Below are 17,465 nucleotides of genomic sequence, written 5' to 3' on the forward strand. Positions count from 1 at the left end.
ATAGAAGGATCTGTCAGTAGGAGATCAACACTGGCACGCCAAGTGTCAAAATCTGGCTCATTAACAGGTCTAGGAATTTTTCCAGAGAAAGATCGGAGGCGAAAAGAGGTATGGTGCATTGGAGCTGTGTCATTTGTGCGGACAATATGCTCAACTACTACCTTTTGCACGCTAGGAGGATCAATTATATCCATGGTAAGTGCTGGATGGGATGACACTGTTACTGTGGGTTTAGTACTTCTATGGTTAAGGCTTTCCTTGGACAGGTTTTTTGAATTTGTTGACTCAACTTCATGAAATGGTGAAATTCTAGATGAAGGAAAAGCTGTTTGTTCAGTAATCACACTTTGTGATATGACTGGGGACAGCAGTCTATTTGGTAAACTGACTGTGCTACGATCAAGTATTTGAGAACGTGCTGCATTTGGAAATTCAAGATTTTTATCCAAAACAGGTAGTGATTCAGCATGAGAAGGGCCAAATTTCATCTTCAGTAACTCTGTTTGGAGTACCTCCTCAATCGATTTCCCACTAAAACTAGCAATGTTTTGCAATTCCTCCAGATATCCATTAGTAGCACTATCACTAGCAATATGGGAATAAACGCAACTTAAAGCACGTACCATGAAAGTGGTACTTGGGTTTGACATACTAACTACAGTTAAAGGCAAAAGAGGCATCAATGTTTTCATCGCGGAGTTATGTGTAAACTCTATGATAGCATGTCGATGAAACTCACAGTCAGGGTCATCAATTAGAAGATGTCGGTTAATACTACCATATCTTAAAAGCCATGACTCTAAATCTGAGTCTGTCTCAGTCAGTGTCATTCCACCCACAATCACTGTTTTTGAGATATCTACATTCTCTTTTTCTATGATATCCATGACGTTAAAGTTCTCTCCGATTTGTAATACTTATAGTGAACTCGAATACTGTAATTAGACACTGTTGTTGCAATCTCTCTCCTGGCTGGCTCTCGCCACTTTTTGGTATGTAATCCTCGGTACACAAATGTATTATAAGATTTAATCAATGGACCAGATGCTCAGAAGTCTAAATTCCTCCAAAGAGAGAGAAGATACAACAACAGTGAAGGACTCGGACACAGAGGTAAGAATATTAAAAGATTGTATTGTAAAATGTTCACAGAAATATAAAATAAATAAATAAATAAAAATAAATAAATAAAACAAATTCTAGGTTTTTTCACACTTATCTAATGACCTCAATCTTATTTACACTCTCTAATAACACTTCTCTTTCTTCACAGGCTATATCACTAATAAGGTAAGTTAATATTGTTGTTTTTTCTGTTTTTCTATTGTTAAGGCTAATATTATATTTTGGTTACTATTATAACAATAATATAATATTAATATGCTAATAACAGTACTATATTAAAGGTTTGCAAATGTAAGTTAATAATACAATATTAAAATTGTATTATTATTTAACATATAATCAAGATTTCCCTTCTTAAATCAGTTAACCTCTCTCTATAAAGATTCAAAAATTTCAACGAATGAACACTCTAAAGGAACAATGTACAAATAAAATAAAAATGAAAATAAAACATTCACTTAAAACATTTCAAAATGTTCCAAAAGTCCAGTAAAGGTGATAAACTTTCAAAAAGATTCTTTTGCAAAACAACTAGGTTGCAAATTCAGTTCCAGAGATCCAGGATGTTGCACTTGTGAGTGTGTTGTAAATTTACACTCCTACCATGACGTTGAATAGGTTTTACTTTGTATCTTTTCAACAGGTGTATCCAAAGAATCCACTCAATGGGAGGCTCGCCAGTCCAACTCCACAATGAGACACGCCGATGGAAGTTGAGACAATCCAAATCCAGAAAAGAGTTCAAACTTCAATTAATTCGAATCCAGAGCAGATCACATCCAGCAACTGACGTCAATAGAACATCTCACCGATGAAAAACCAGAAGAAGATGCACAAACGAACAAAACCAAACAAAAAAAAAAAACCTGGCCAAGGAAACATTCAAAATCAAAGCGAAAAAAAATAGGAAAACTCCAGGTGGCACTCGTGTGCAGATTTCACTCTCAGAAACAAATCTTGTTTTTTTCTTCTCTCAATCATCTCTGCTTTCCCTTGCGAACACTGAATCACCATAGCAACGGTAAACACAAGCTAACAGACAAGCGAGATTTGTTATTGTTTGGAAAGCTGATCTGCTGCTATAGTGTAAGGCACGATGATGTCATTCTAAAGCACTATTCCCTTGAATGCTGTATAATACTCTATTATAAATTATTTATATAAGTAAATAATTTTAATGTATATTATTTAATCGAGTATTCTGCCAATGTTTTTTCCTCATATTTCTATTTGCTCTATTGCTGTATACTACCCACTAGTAACCTGGGTTACATATATATATATATACATATATATATATACATATATATATATATATATATATATATATATATATATATATATATATATACATATATATATATATATATATATATATATATATATATATATATATATATATATATATATATATATATATACACACATATATATATATATATATATATGTATGTTACCCCGCCGGCTCTACTATAATATATATATATATATATATATATATATATATATATATATATATATATATATATATATATATATATATATATATATATATATTTATTTATTCATATATATATATATATATATATATATATGAGCAATATCACACGAGTAGCAGTGCGATATGGCTGTATATCAGCACTGGTGGGAGGCATACGTTGGCACAAGGCCGTAGACTGGAAACGCAAGCTTGTGCTACAAGTTTCACAGATCGCTGTGTTGCAAAGTTCAACCTTGGTTAACTCTGACCTGCGAAATCTCATCACTTGACTTCGTGAGACCAATCAAGGGTCAAAACATGACCTCTCTGGACAGAAATGTAAAATGTGGACCAATCCCTCGCTTTTTAAATGTCAAATGTTGTGTAATCCCGCCACTTTTCATAGGGCTGTACGACAGAATTTCGCACGCTTAAGCTCTAGTGTGACTGCGGCAATATAACAACCTAACAGACTCCTCCTGCGCAGCATTTCTTTTTGTTGTCAAAGCGATGTCAAAACTGACAGCTGAAAAGGGCGTGGTTAAGTATGTTAGCCACGCCCAATACCCCAGACAGACCTAATCTGAGAATTTAACTGAAAACAAACAGGAAGTGCATTTTCAGATTTAGTTTTTACATTACAAAAGCAAACATTTTAGTTTTTTTCTTAATGAAATGCACAGATGAATTGTTCAGCACAAAACTAGCGATGTGAGCTAACAAACTCCATATGGCTAGACTTGATTTCATGTGTACTTTAATCCTGCAGCTCCTGGGAAGGTTTTGGCGAAGCCTGAAAATCTGACAGCGTCCTTCAGCTTCCAGGACGGTAACGTGACGGCTAGTTTCGTGTGGAGCGTGTCGCATCATCAGCCTCACCAGCCAATCACAGGCTTCCAGGTCACATGGGCGGAGGTTTCCACAGAGAGCCGTCAGAACAGCCTTCCAAACAGCATCATCTCTCAGTCGCAGATCCTGCCGCCGGTGAGTCCACAAAACATTACTTGGATTACTTCTGAACCGTAATCACAGAAATTACTGACGGCAAATTACTTGACGAAAACATGACGAGATGCATAATCAGTAATATATCTATTAAATTACACATTTATGGTGATGTATCTTAGATTACATTTAGATTACTTTTATGGTGGCTTCATCTGACTAATTTTGGATTATATTTAAATTACTTTTATAGTAGCGAAATCTGACTACTTTTGGAATACAATTACAGTGCTTTTATTGGATTGAAATCCAACTACTTTTGGATTACATTTAGATTATTTTTATGGTAGTTTAATCTGACTACTTTTGGATTACTATTAGATTACTTTTATGGCAACACAGTCTGACTACTTTTAGATTACATTTAGATTACTTTTATTGTAGCATAATCAGACTACTTTTTGACTTTTAGATTACAATTAGATTACTTTTGTGGTGGTATAATCTGAGTACTTTTGGAATACATTTAGATTACTTTTATTGTAGTGTAATCTGTCTACTTTTTGATTACAATTGCATTGCTTTTATGATAAAGCAATCAGATTACTTTTGAATTTAATTTAAATTACTTTTATGGTGGTGTAATCTGAGTTCTTTTGGATTACATTTAGATTACTTTTATGGGAGTGAAATTTGAGCAATTTCGGATTGCAATTAGATTACTTTTATGGTGGTGTAATCTGAGTACTTTTAGATTACATTTAGATTACCTTTATTGTAGCATAATCTGACTACTTTTGGATTACAACTGCATTGATTACTTTTGGATTTATTTAGATTACTTTTATGGGAGTGAAATCTGACTACTTTTGGATTACAATTAGATTACTTTTATGGTGGTGTAATCTGAGAACTTTTAGATTACATTTAGATTACGTTTATGGGAGTTTAATCCGGTTACTTTTGGATTACATTTAGATTACCTTTATTGTAGTGTAATCGGGCTACTTTTGGATTACAATTACCTTGCTTTTATAATAGATCTATCAGATTACTTTTGGATTAAATTTAGATTACTTTTACAAGAGTGATATCTGACTTCTTTTGGATTTAAATTATTTTTATGCTAGCGTAATATGACTACTTTTAGATAACAATTACTGTGCCTTTTGGCAGCACACTCTGAACTCTTTTAGATTACATTTAGATTACTTTTAGGGTATCTTAATCTGACTACTTTTGGATTACATTTATATTACTTTTATTGTAGTGTAATTGACAAATTTTGAATTACATTTACAGTAGATTAATTCGTAATAACACTTTGACCGCTTTTGATTTACAGTTTGTTTGCTTTTAATTTAGCTTAATCTGACTACTTTTGGATTACATTTAGGTTACTTTTACGGTAGCATAAACTGCTTTAAAAATGTATTGATAAAACAACTTACTGCCATTTTTGCAAACTATACGTAATTATGCAATCTCTAATTACATGCATTTGATTTTTGGGATTTGATTAGATGATCCAGGTTACATTTTACAGTACTACTTAGTTCTAAGCAGCGCGCACACACACACACACACACACACACACACACACAGCACTCACCGAAAACTGCTTACATATTCAAGGCCAAAAGTGTAACATATGATACACAATCATAGCTGATGGATGCAGCGCTGCGTGAGACTCTGAGGCTGTTCTTGCACACTCCTCAAATCAACCCTTTTAACACATGCATTTGTATGTCATTATATGATAATTAAATTTAATTTAATTGTATTTTAAATGCATTAAATGTTGTTATGTATATAGTTATAACTACAGAAGAAGAACACATATGTAACTACATATATTACTTTATATGAGATAATATATGATGTATTATGGTAACCACTGCTAACCACTGAGTCACCATGTCATCCTATATTCAATTATAGACAACAAAAATACTGACGTTTTCACTGTCTACGTGACATTAGAAGTTACGAAAAATAGTCGATAAGACTATCTGAGATATCACTTTTGGCTTCATCCTCATGGGAATGTTTATCTTGAAGCCCATCATGTGGAGATTTATTAGCATTATTAGTGTTCATATGGTAATTATTAGCATGTTCTCATGGACGGAGTGTCGTTTCGAGCTCAATTTTTTTTCTCTTACTTCAGTGCTGTCAAACATTGAGCGGATCTAGAACAAACAGTCCTCATAACCCTATATTTCATATTCATGTCTTTGAGCTGAAGATTTAATAGAGTCAATCAAGTGAGAAACACGAAAGTCCAGTTTTCGTCTTCACATCTGACAGAATGTTGGAGCTGGCCGTCATTATCAGATTGGATTCATCTATAAACGATGGCGAATCTGTGATGTTTATAATGATTTCACCGTTCTTCTTCAAATGAGCTCATAATAAACACGTCAAAACATCTGCGTCTAATTATTATCATTAATCTGATCTCAATAATCTGAACAGAGAAACTGAGATAATGTTATTGACGAATTATTAGACAGAAATAATAATTTTCACTTGGTTAAGTCATATATAACCCATTTCTTGGATTTTCAGAGGGGATCGGTAACATGACTAACAATGAAACTAACAATGAAACTATTTTTAAAGTATATATTAATCTTGCTGAATGTTAAATTCAGCATTTTCTGATGTTGCAAATGATTTTTTTTAAAGATCCCCTATTCTGCATTATAAAAGGACGTATTTTGGTTGTAACGTTCTCCAGCAACAGGCTGATATGCGTGCAACGTCAAAAAACACTTCTATTGTCTCATAATATGCATTAATTTTTATCTAATTATCCCAACAACTCCCATATGAATCATTCAGCGATGCATTTGTTCCCAAACCCCTTCTTTGCGCGAAGCTAATCTGTGGTGATTGGCAGATAGCCCAGTCTGTTGCGATTGGTCGACTGCGTTCAGCATGAGACAGACAGAAACTAAAACAGCTGATGGAGTATACACTAACCTGCACATTATAGCTGATGGAGTATACACTAACCTGCGCATTATTCAGCTGATGGAGTATACACTAATCTGCACATTACTCAGACACAAGATGGAGACAAACAGTCAAAAACATAAAGCTGACAGAAACTAAAACAGCTGATGGAGTATACACTAACCTGCGCATTATTCAGACACTAGATGGAGACAAACAGTCAAAAACACAAAGCTGACAAACCAAAACAGCTGATGGAGTATACACTAACCTGTGCATTATTCAGACACTAGATGGAGACAAACAGTTAAAAACACAAAGCTGACAGACACTAAAACAGCTGATGGAGTATACACTAACCTGTGCATTATTCAGACACTAGATGGAGACAAACAGTCAAAAACACAACAGAAACTAAAACAGCTGATGGAGTATACACTAACCTGCGCATTATTCAGACACTAGATGGAAACAAACAGTCAAAAACACAACAGAAACTAAAACAGCTGATGGAGTATACACTAACCTGCACATTATTCAGACACTAGATGGAGACAAACAGTCAAAAACACAACAGAAACTAAAACAGCTGATGGAGTATACACTAACCTGCGCATTATTCAGACACTAGATGGAGACAAACAGTTAAAAACACAAAGCTGACAGACACTAAAACAGCTGATGGAGTATACACTAACCTGCACATTATTCAGACACTAGATGGAAACAAACAGTCAAAAACACAAAGCTGACAAACCAAAACAGTTGATGGAGTATACACTAACCTGCACATTATTCAGACACTAGATGGAAACAAACAGTCAAAAACACAACAGAAACTAAAACAGCTGATGGAGTATACACTGACCTGTGCATTATTCAGACACAAGATGGAGACAAACAGTCAAAAACACAACAGAAACTAAAACAGCTGATGGAGTATACACTAACCTGCACATTATTCAGACACTAGATGGAAACAAACAGTCAAAAACACAACAGAAACTAAAACAGCTGATGGAGTATACACTAACCTGCACATTATTCAGACACTAGATGGAAACAAACAGTCAAAAACACAACAGAAACTAAAACAGCTGATGGAGTATACACTAACCTGCACATTATTCAGACACTAGATGGAAACAAACAGTCAAAAACACAACAGAAACTAAAACAGCTGATGGAGTATACACTAACCTGCGCATTATTCAGACACTAGATGGAGACAAACAGTTAAAAACACAAAGCTGACAGACACTAAAACAGCTGATGGAGTATACACTAACCTGAGCATTATTCAGACACTAGATGGAGACAAACAGTCAAAAACACAACAGAAACTAAAACAGCTGATGGAGTATACACTAACCTGCACATTATTCAGACACTAGATGGAGATAAACAGTCAAAACACAACAGAAACTAAAACAGCTGATGGAGTATACACTAACCTGCACATTATTCAGACACTAGAGGGAGACAAACCGTCTAAAACACAACAGAAACTAAAACAGCTGATGGAGTATACACTAACCTGCACATTATTCAGACACTAGAGGGAGACAAACCGTCTAAAACACAACAGAAACTAAAACAGCTGATGGAGTATACACTAACCTGCACATTATTCAGACACTAGATGGAGACAAACAGTCAAAAACACAACAGAAACTAAAACAGCTGATGGAGTATACACTAACCTGCACATTATTCAGACACTAGATGGAAACAAACAGTCAAAAACACAACAGAAACTAAAACAGCTGATGGAGTATACACTGACCTGTGCATTATTCAGACACAAGATGGAGACAAACAGTCAAAAACACAACAGAAACTAAAACAGCTGATGGAGTATACACTAACCTGCACATTATTCAGACACTAGATGGAAACAAACAGTCAAAAACACAACAGAAACTAAAACAGCTGATGGAGTATACACTAACCTGCACATTATTCAGACACTAGATGGAAACAAACAGTCAAAAACACAACAGAAACTAAAACAGCTGATGGAGTATACACTAAACTGAGCATTATTCAGACACTAGATGGAGACAAACAGTTAAAAACACAAAGCTGACAGACACTAAAACAGCTGATGGAGTATACACTAACCTGAGCATTATTCAGACACTAGATGGAGACAAACAGTCAAAAACACAACAGAAACTAAAACAGCTGATGGAGTATACACTAACCTGCACATTATTCAGACACTAGATGGAGATAAACAGTCAAAACACAACAGAAACTAAAACAGCTGATGGAGTATACACTAACCTGCACATTATTCAGACACTAGAGGGAGACAAACCGTCTAAAACACAACAGAAACTAAAACAGCTGATGGAGTATACACTAACCTGCACATTATTCAGACACTAGATGGAGACAAACAGTCAAAAACACAACAGAAACTAAAACAGCTGATGGAGTATACACTAACCTGCACATTATTCAGACACTAGATGGAAACAAACAGTCAAAAACACAACAGAAACTAAAACAGCTGATGGAGTATACACTAACCTGCACATTATTCAGACACTAGATGGAGACAAACAGTCAAAAACACAATAGAAACTAAAACAGCTGAAGGAGTATACACTAACCTGCACATTATTCAGACACTAGATGGAGACAAACAGTCAAAAACACAACAGAAACTAAAACAGCTGATGGAGTATACACTAACCTGCACATTATTCAGACACTAGATGGAGACAAACAGTCAAAAACACAACAGAAACTAAAACAGCTGATGGAGTATACACTAACCTGTGCATTATTCAGACACTAGATGGAGACAAACAGTCAAAAACACAACAGAAACTAAAACAGCTGATGGAGTATACACTAACCTGCACATTATTCAGATACTAGATGGAGACAAACAGTCAAAAACACAACAGAAACTAAAACAGCTGATGGAGTATACACTAACCTGCACATTATTCAGACACTAGATGGAGACAAACAGTCAAAAACACAACAGAAACTAAAACAGCTGATGGAGTATACACTAACCTGCACATTATTCAGACACTAGATGGAGACAAACAGTCAAAAACACAACAGAAACTAAAACAGCTGATGGAGTATACACTAACCTGCACATTATTCAGACACTAGATGGCGCCAAACAGTCAAAAACACAACAGAAACTAAAACAGCTGAAGGAGTATACACTAACCTGTGCATTATTCAGACACTAGATGGCGCCAAACAGTCAAAAACACAACAGAAACTAAAACAGCTGATGGAGTATACACTAACCTGCACATTATTCAGACACTAGATGGCGCCAAACATATGGCACATGCATATGAATGTGGATATAAATATTTGGATTCACTGACGGTCGAGGTGATTCTCAGTAATGAGTCCGTGTCATTCAACGATTGTTACTATGCAATGTCGAGACTGACCAATCAAAATCAAGTATTCCAGACAGCCATGTAATAATCTGCGACAACAGCCTTCTGGATGTACTTTATCCCTTGCATAACCAATGGAACTTTATTGAAGTGTTAAAGCTGTGATAATAAACAACTGCAGTCATTAGAATCTGATCTCCATCATCTGAATCCGTGTGTGTGTGTGTGTGTGTGTGTATGTGTATGTGTGTGTGTGTGTGTGTGTGTGTGTGTGTGTGTGTGTGTGTGTGTGTGTGTGTGTGTGTGTGTGTGTGTGTGTGTATGTGTGTGTGTGTGTGTGTGTATGTGTGTGTGTGTGTGTGTGTGTGTGTGTGTGTGTGTGTGTGTGTGTGTGTGTGTGTGTGTGTGTGTGTGTGTGTGTGTGTGTGTGTTTGTCAGAATCGTAACCTGCTGGTGGTGTGGAACCTCCGTCCGGCCTCCGTCTACAGGTTGGAGGTTCAGGTCATCACCACAGCTGGAGAAGGGCCGGCGATAAAGAAGATCTTCCAGACGCCCAGCCGGAGTAAGAGAACACACACTTACAGAAAACACACTTCATCAGTCAACATTTTACAGTAGACTGCCATTCAGTTCATGTTTATTTATATAAAACTTTTACAATGTAGATTGTGTCAACGCAGCTCAACACAGATGAAGTTTCAGTTCATTGAAAGTAGTTGAAGTTCACTTTAGTTCAGTTCAGTGTTGGGCTGCACAGTATATGGTTTGAGCATGGATATCGCAATGTGTGCATCCACAATAGTCACATCGCAGGATATGCACTGTTGAGTTGGGGCTATAGATGACCTGAAACCACAGGTCAAAACACTGGAGATTTGTGGAGATGCTGCAGAATTTAACCATAATAGAGTGAAGGTTTATCATCTGCATGTGTTTTTAATGCTCGTGACTGTGTGAGCATTTGAACAGAGTTTAAAGCATTGCAGTAGTGCATAAAGAAGTTTAATAAAGAATTATTTTATTGAATTATTTATATGATAAAGACTATACAGTGTTATTTTACTTTTAAAAACTTTTTTTTTCACTTTGATATTTGCTCCATTGTGTTTATTTATGACTAGTTTGTTTATTATATGTATATAATAAATAATAATAGGTACATATAATAATAGTTTATTACATGTTTATAATAAATTACATAAAATATATATTATAGGTGGGCATAGATTAATTTTAGGACATTTTAATATACCATCAAATGACACCAGCAATTGCTAATGTGTTCAGAATAATGTCAGAACACAGTTTTGGAAGCTATTTAGCTGAATCGTTTTGATCACAGGGATTGAGATTGGCCTGCTGGTTTGTCCAATTATTATCAGTTGGTTTACATAATATTAATAATGAATAATTCCTTACTTTTATACTTTTACACAAAGGGGGGAATCTCCTCATCCACCACCAATATGCAGCATCCACCTGGATGATGCGACAGCAGCCATATTGCGCCACACAAAAGCTGATTGGTGGAGAGGAGACAGAGTGTTGAAGCCAATTATGACATGGGGAGGGTTAGGAGGCCATGATGGACAGAGGTCAGATTTGGCCAGGATGCCGGGGTGAAACCCCTACTCTTTTTTTCGAGAGACATCCTTGGATTCTTACGCCCCATTCACACGGAGCGTCAGCGTCAACGCTTCCCATTCACTTTGAATGGGTGATGTCAGGCGTTGCCAAACTGCATTGTGAATCCGTCTGCGCCACTTAAGAGGCTTTGCTCAATGCAAAAGTTCAACGACTTGCTCAACTTTTCAAGCGTTGACGGAAGCGTCAGCCAATCAGTTTTATGTATGCAAATACACCAGCTCAGACAGTGGCCTATTGCTGACTAATTTCAGTGGCTGATCCTGCTATGACGATCACGTCAGCCCCAACTTCAGACACGCCCTCAGTTAAGCGTTGACGCTGAAGCCCCGTGTGAATGGGGCGTTAACGACCACAGAGAGTCATGACCTCGGTTTAATATCTCATCTGAAATACGGCGATTACTGAGCAGTATAGAGTCCCCATCACTATACAGGGATATTAGGACTCACACAGACCGCAGGTTGAGCGCCCCCCGCTGGCCTCACTAACACCACTTCTGGCAGCAACCTAGCTCTCCCATGTGGTCTCCCATCCAGGTACTCACCGGGCGACCATGTGAGCGAAACAAAAGCTTCAGTGGGCGTCCATGTGAGAGTTGCAGAGAGCTAGCTGCCGGCATCAACATGCTAAAAGTAACTCATTTGCATAATCTCCGCCCCCGCAACATACACTCTAAAATGATTTGATTTCCGACATGGAAAAGCCAATGAAAACGCACTTAGCTCAACTGACCAATCAGAGCATTTTCTTTTTGGAAGGGGGAGGGGCTTACAGAGGGAATTTAAGCAAATGAATAATATCAAAGTCATTCCAAAATGATTCATATTACATGCATATTCTGAGTTTTCTGACGTTAGATGCGCTTAAACCTGCTGTAGGAGACTCAAATCACATTATTAACACCCTTTAAAGTACCAAATAAGCATCAAATGACACAATTTATTGTGTAAATGTATTTCAATCATAATTTGCGCACATTTTTCATTCATCTTGCCATTTTTATGCAGTGTTGCATGGATCGTTCACATTTATAGTTGGGATGCGGTGATGTTTCATCTATAATGGAGATGTGTTTTTGTTCCTGGCAGAAACTCGTCTTCATCAACAGCACCATAAGAAGTCTTCAGCAGAGAAACACTGAAACCAGCAGGAAAACACAAGACTTTTTAACTCTCTACGGTTTTCATCGCAAAACCCAAACTCTTGCAGCACCGTTTCATGTCCGGATTTACACCGTTTCTGCAAGTTAAGATCACCTTGGGAAGATGAATCCCAACCTGCCCAGACCGCAAGAAATCCAGTTTTATTTGAATGGAAGAATTGAGTCATTCAGCTGTAGAGAAATACTCGGTTATCATCAAACATTCACTTATAGAGTGTTTTCATTTGTGTTTCATCCCCGTATGCACAGCCGTACTGGAGAGACTTGGATGTAAACGACAGCATGACTGAATTCATTCATTCATTCATTCATTTTCTTGTCAGCTTAGTCCCTTTATTAATCCGGGGTCGCCACAGTGGAATGAACCACCAACTTATCCAGCACGTTTTACGCAACGGATGCCCTTCCAGCTGTAACCCATCTCTGGGGAACATCCATACACACTCATTCACACTCATACACTACGGACAATTTAGCCAACCCAATTCACCTGTACCGCATGTGTTTGGACTGTGGGGGAAACCGGAGTACCCGGAGGAAACCCACGCAAACACAGGGAGAACATGCAAACTCCACACAGAAATGCCAACTGACCCAGCCAAGGCTCGAACCAGCGACCTTCTTGCTGTGAACAGTTAATCTACTGAATAAAACTGAATATTTCTGCTGTCTAAACCACTGAGAAACTGATAAATCCTATAGAGAAGTGAGCAGGGAAGCAGACAATATTCAGACAATCTGAATTTAAATAGTGGTAAAAACACTTATAATTTGTATAATCAAAATATTAATTCATATTTGAGGTGTAACGATGCACTCAAGCTACGATTTAATATGCATCTCAATACTGTACTCTTGATGTTATCTTGATATTGTATACGAAAAAAAGAGAGTATTATTATTGTTATTACTCAAACATATGGTAAATAATAAACTATAGACATTTTTGGGTGAGTTCTACCTTTTAAGTAGAGTAAGTTGACTTTATTATCATTACCCCCTTAATATTTTGCCTCCAATATGGCCGACTGATGACACGTCATTTGGATTTTCTCTATTCTGCTTGATTTGTTGTAATTTTTATAAGTCTATAGTACTATAAATAGGTTTTTTTGTTTTTTGTGAGCCCAAAAATATCAATAATTGTTCATTTTCAGCCATAATAATCACCATAATATTGGAGTTTTGCTCTGTTCAGTGGCTTTGTTTATATTTTTTTGCCTCCAATATGGCCGACTGGTGACACGTCATTCATTTTTTTTTCTCTTTGCTGCTTGGTTTGTTAGAACTTTTAAAAGTCTATAGTACTCTAAATGTTTTTCTTTTCATTGTGAGAACTTAGTTTTAGTCCAAAATATGTCAATAATGGATCATTTTTAGCAGTAGTAATCACTATATTATGAGTTTAGCTTTGTTCAGTGGCCTTGTTTACATTCTGTGCTTCCAATATGGCCGACCGATGTCACCTCATTCGTTTCTATCTCCTTTCTGCTTGATTTGTAAGAACTTTTGTAAGTCTATAGTACTCTAAATGCTTTTTTTTCATTGTAAACAATTAGTTCACCCCAAAATATGTCAGTAATGGATCATTTTTAGCAGTAATAATGACCATAATATATCAGTTTTGCTCTGTTTAGTGGCATTGTTTACATGTTCTGCCTCTAATATGGCTGATTGGTGACACGTCATTCATTTTGTTCTCTCTTTTGCTTGCTTTGTTAGAACTTTTATTGGTCTATAGTACTCTAAATGCTTTTTTTTCATTGTAAACAATTAGTTCATTCCAAAATATGACAGCAATTGATCATTTTCAGCAGTTGTAATCTCTATAATATGAGTTTAGCTCTGTTTAGTGGCTTTATTTACATTCTATGCCTCCAATATGGCCGATTGATCACACCTCATTTGTTTTTTCTTTCTTTTGCTTGATTTGTTAAACTTTTTTTAGCAATTAGTTCAGCACAAAATCTGTCAATAATTGATTATTTTCAGCAGTAATAATCACCATAAAATGTGAGTTTCCCTCAGTTTAGTGACTTTGTTTTCATTCTGCGCCTCCAATATGGCCGACGGATGACACCTCATTCGTTTTTTCTCTTTTGCTCGGTTTGTTAGAACTTTAATTGGTCTATAGTACGATAAATGTTTTTTTTTTCATTGTAAACAATTAGTGCAGTCCAAAATGTTAATAATTGATCAATTTCAGCAGTGATGATCACCATAATATGAGTTTAGCTCTGTTCAGTGGCTTTGTTTACATTCTGCGCCTCCAATGTGGCCGACTGATCACACCTAAGTTGTTTTTTCTCGATCGCTTTTTGAGATCTCGAACTTTTTGAGCAATTAGTTCAGCCCAAAATATGTCACTAATATATAATTTCCAGCAGTAATAATCACTACAATATGAGTTTCCCTCAGTTCAGTGGCTTTGTTTACATTCTGTGCCTCTAATATGGCTGACGGTCGATGCATCATGAAAACACTCTATACTGTAAGTATTTTCTCATGCTCTTGTTCTTCCAAACACTTGTTATGAACAATCTTTTTCTCTTTTATATTCAGCAAGTGTTCAAAATGAGCTCTGTGTTTCCCAAAAGCATGATGAAGAATGCGGAGATCATTGGTTCTGAGGATACTTTTGAGTAGTGCTGTCAAACAGTTAATTACGTCATAATAAAAGTTTGTATTTGAGGTTTGAGGTTTATTTTATTTTCAGCAATGCACAACCAATATTGAATTATTGCAGACATTTCACATATATACATTAAATACAAAATGAATAAAAATGTATAACTAATTTTTCTAAATATAATCCACAAAATAGTTTCAAGTAAATAAAATTTGCACCGATAAGCATGTAAAAATATAAGCTTACATCAAGCTACTTATATACAACCTACATACACACACTATTTATAAGATATGTGTGCGTACTGTGTGTATTTACAATGTGTATATATAAATACGGCTGCATGGTGGCTCAGTGGTTAGCACTGTAGCCTCACAGCAAGAAGTTCACTGGTTCGAGTCCTGGCTGGGTCAGTTTCTGTGTGGAGTTTGCATGTTTTCCCCTTGTTGGCGTGGGTTTCCTCCTCAGTCCAAACACATGCACTATAGGGGAATTGATGAACTAAGTAGTGTATGAGTGTGTATAGGTGTTTACTACTGGGTTGAGGCTGGAAGAGCATCTGCTGTGTATGCTGGAATAGTTGGCGGTTCATTCTGCTGTGGCGACCCCTGATATATAAGAGACTAAGCGGAAGGAAAATTAACGAATGAATATATAAATGCTCATAGAGTACAAAAATATACAGAAGGACGCACATCATTTTTACAATAATATGTGTAGTTATAGAAGAAGTACACGCGCATGTATATTTTTGTTTTATAAATACAAACTTTTTTTAATGTGATTGTTTGACAGAACTACATTTAAGAAACACAGTGTTTCTCAACCACGTTCCTGGAGGTCCACCAGCACTGCATGTTTAGCATGTCTCCTTTGTCACACCCATTACAGGCTTTTCGGTCTCTGCTGATGATCTGAAGCAGGTGTGTTTGAATAAGGAGACATGGAAAATGTGCAGAGCTGGTGCTCCTCCAGGAACATGGTTGAGAAACACTGGTCTAGCTCATAACAGCAGACAGATTGTTTATTATTATATAGATGATTTAATAATAATGGCTTAATTATTTCCAGTTTTGGGTTTGTTTTAATTAGGCAAGCAATCATCCATCTTTGTCGCCTCTTATTAATATTTGATCAATATCCCATTAAAGATTAACAGAGTGTTTTGTTTATTATTGAAATAAATACCTAACGTGTGTTGTGATGAGATGACCTATACTGTATATGTTCTTGGCTGTAGAGATATTGTTTGCGGCAGTCAGTGAATGTTGATATTTATTTATGTGTGTGTTGCAAAGCTTCATTTGTATGTGTCTATTTTTCCCATGTATTCGCTATTCAGTATTTTTTAAAGGCTTCTTGTAAAGACATCATGTAAAGAAAATAAATTGTACATATAGTCAAATGTTCCGTTATTTCTCATGGATAAAACCTGTACATAATTTTAAGTAATAAAATAATCTCTCCACTCCTACAGCTCATGTGTTTATATGTGAAACTTTACAATACATCAGTTAAACACTGACTGAAATATACATATCTAACAAGTGTACATGTTAATATTACTGGCTGCTTTTCCTTCATTTGGGTTTTCAGAAAATATACACTCATGGCCACTTTATTAGGTACACCTGTCCAACTGCTCATTAATGCAAATGTATAATTAGCTAGTCGCATGGCAGCAGCTCACTGCATTTCGGCATGTAGACATGGTCTGCTGCAGTTCAAAGCGAGCATCAGAATGGGGAAGAAAGGGGATTTAAGTGACTTTGAACTTGGCATTGTTGTTGCTGCCAGACAGGCTGCTCTGAGTATTTCAGAAACTGCTGATCTACTGGGATTTTCTCACACAACCATCTCTAGGGTTTGCAGAGAATGCTCCGACAAAGAGGAAATATCCAGTGAGCGGCAGTTCTGTGGGCGCAAATGCCTTGTTGATGAGGCCAGAGGTCAGAGGAGAATGGCCAGACTGGTTCCAGCTGATAGAAAGGCGACAGTAACTCAAATAAGCACTCGTTACAACCGAGCTCTGCAGAAGAGCATCTCTGAACACACAACACGGCCAACCTTGAGGTGGATGGGCTACAGCAGCAGAAGAGCACACCGGGTGCCGCTCCTGTCAGCTAA

General features: G+C 36.4%; 1 protein-coding gene across 12 annotated transcripts in view; it reads left to right on the forward strand.

Annotated features, from left to right (window-relative positions):
- The window catches only part of LOC100535716 (anosmin-1), a 105,021-nt gene extending 88,207 nt beyond the window's left edge, over positions 1-16,814 (forward strand). For 2 of the 12 annotated variants that reach the window (XR_015499966.1, XR_015499974.1), the window contains 4 exons: positions 3,375-3,589; positions 10,339-10,462; positions 12,636-13,064; positions 15,753-16,814. Coding sequence is in view for 2 of the 12 variants with exons in the window: in XM_087268519.1 (XP_087124645.1) it covers positions 3,375-3,589; positions 10,339-10,462; positions 12,636-12,688 (392 nt within the window). In the remaining 10 variants the exon portion in view is untranslated. Of the gene's footprint in view, positions 1-3,374; positions 3,590-10,338; positions 10,463-12,635 lie in introns of all 12 variants that reach the window. The other 10 variants (XM_087268519.1, XM_087268520.1, XR_015499967.1 and 7 more) reach the window with 9 other exon arrangements.
- The last annotated feature ends 651 nt before the right edge of the window (positions 16,815-17,465 follow it).

The sequence above is a fragment of the Danio rerio genome, chromosome 9 (assembly GCF_052040795.2).
Source record: "Danio rerio strain M-AB ecotype USA chromosome 9, GRCz13ab, whole genome shotgun sequence".
In the NCBI taxonomy this organism is placed as follows: domain Eukaryota; kingdom Metazoa; phylum Chordata; class Actinopteri; order Cypriniformes; family Danionidae; genus Danio; species Danio rerio.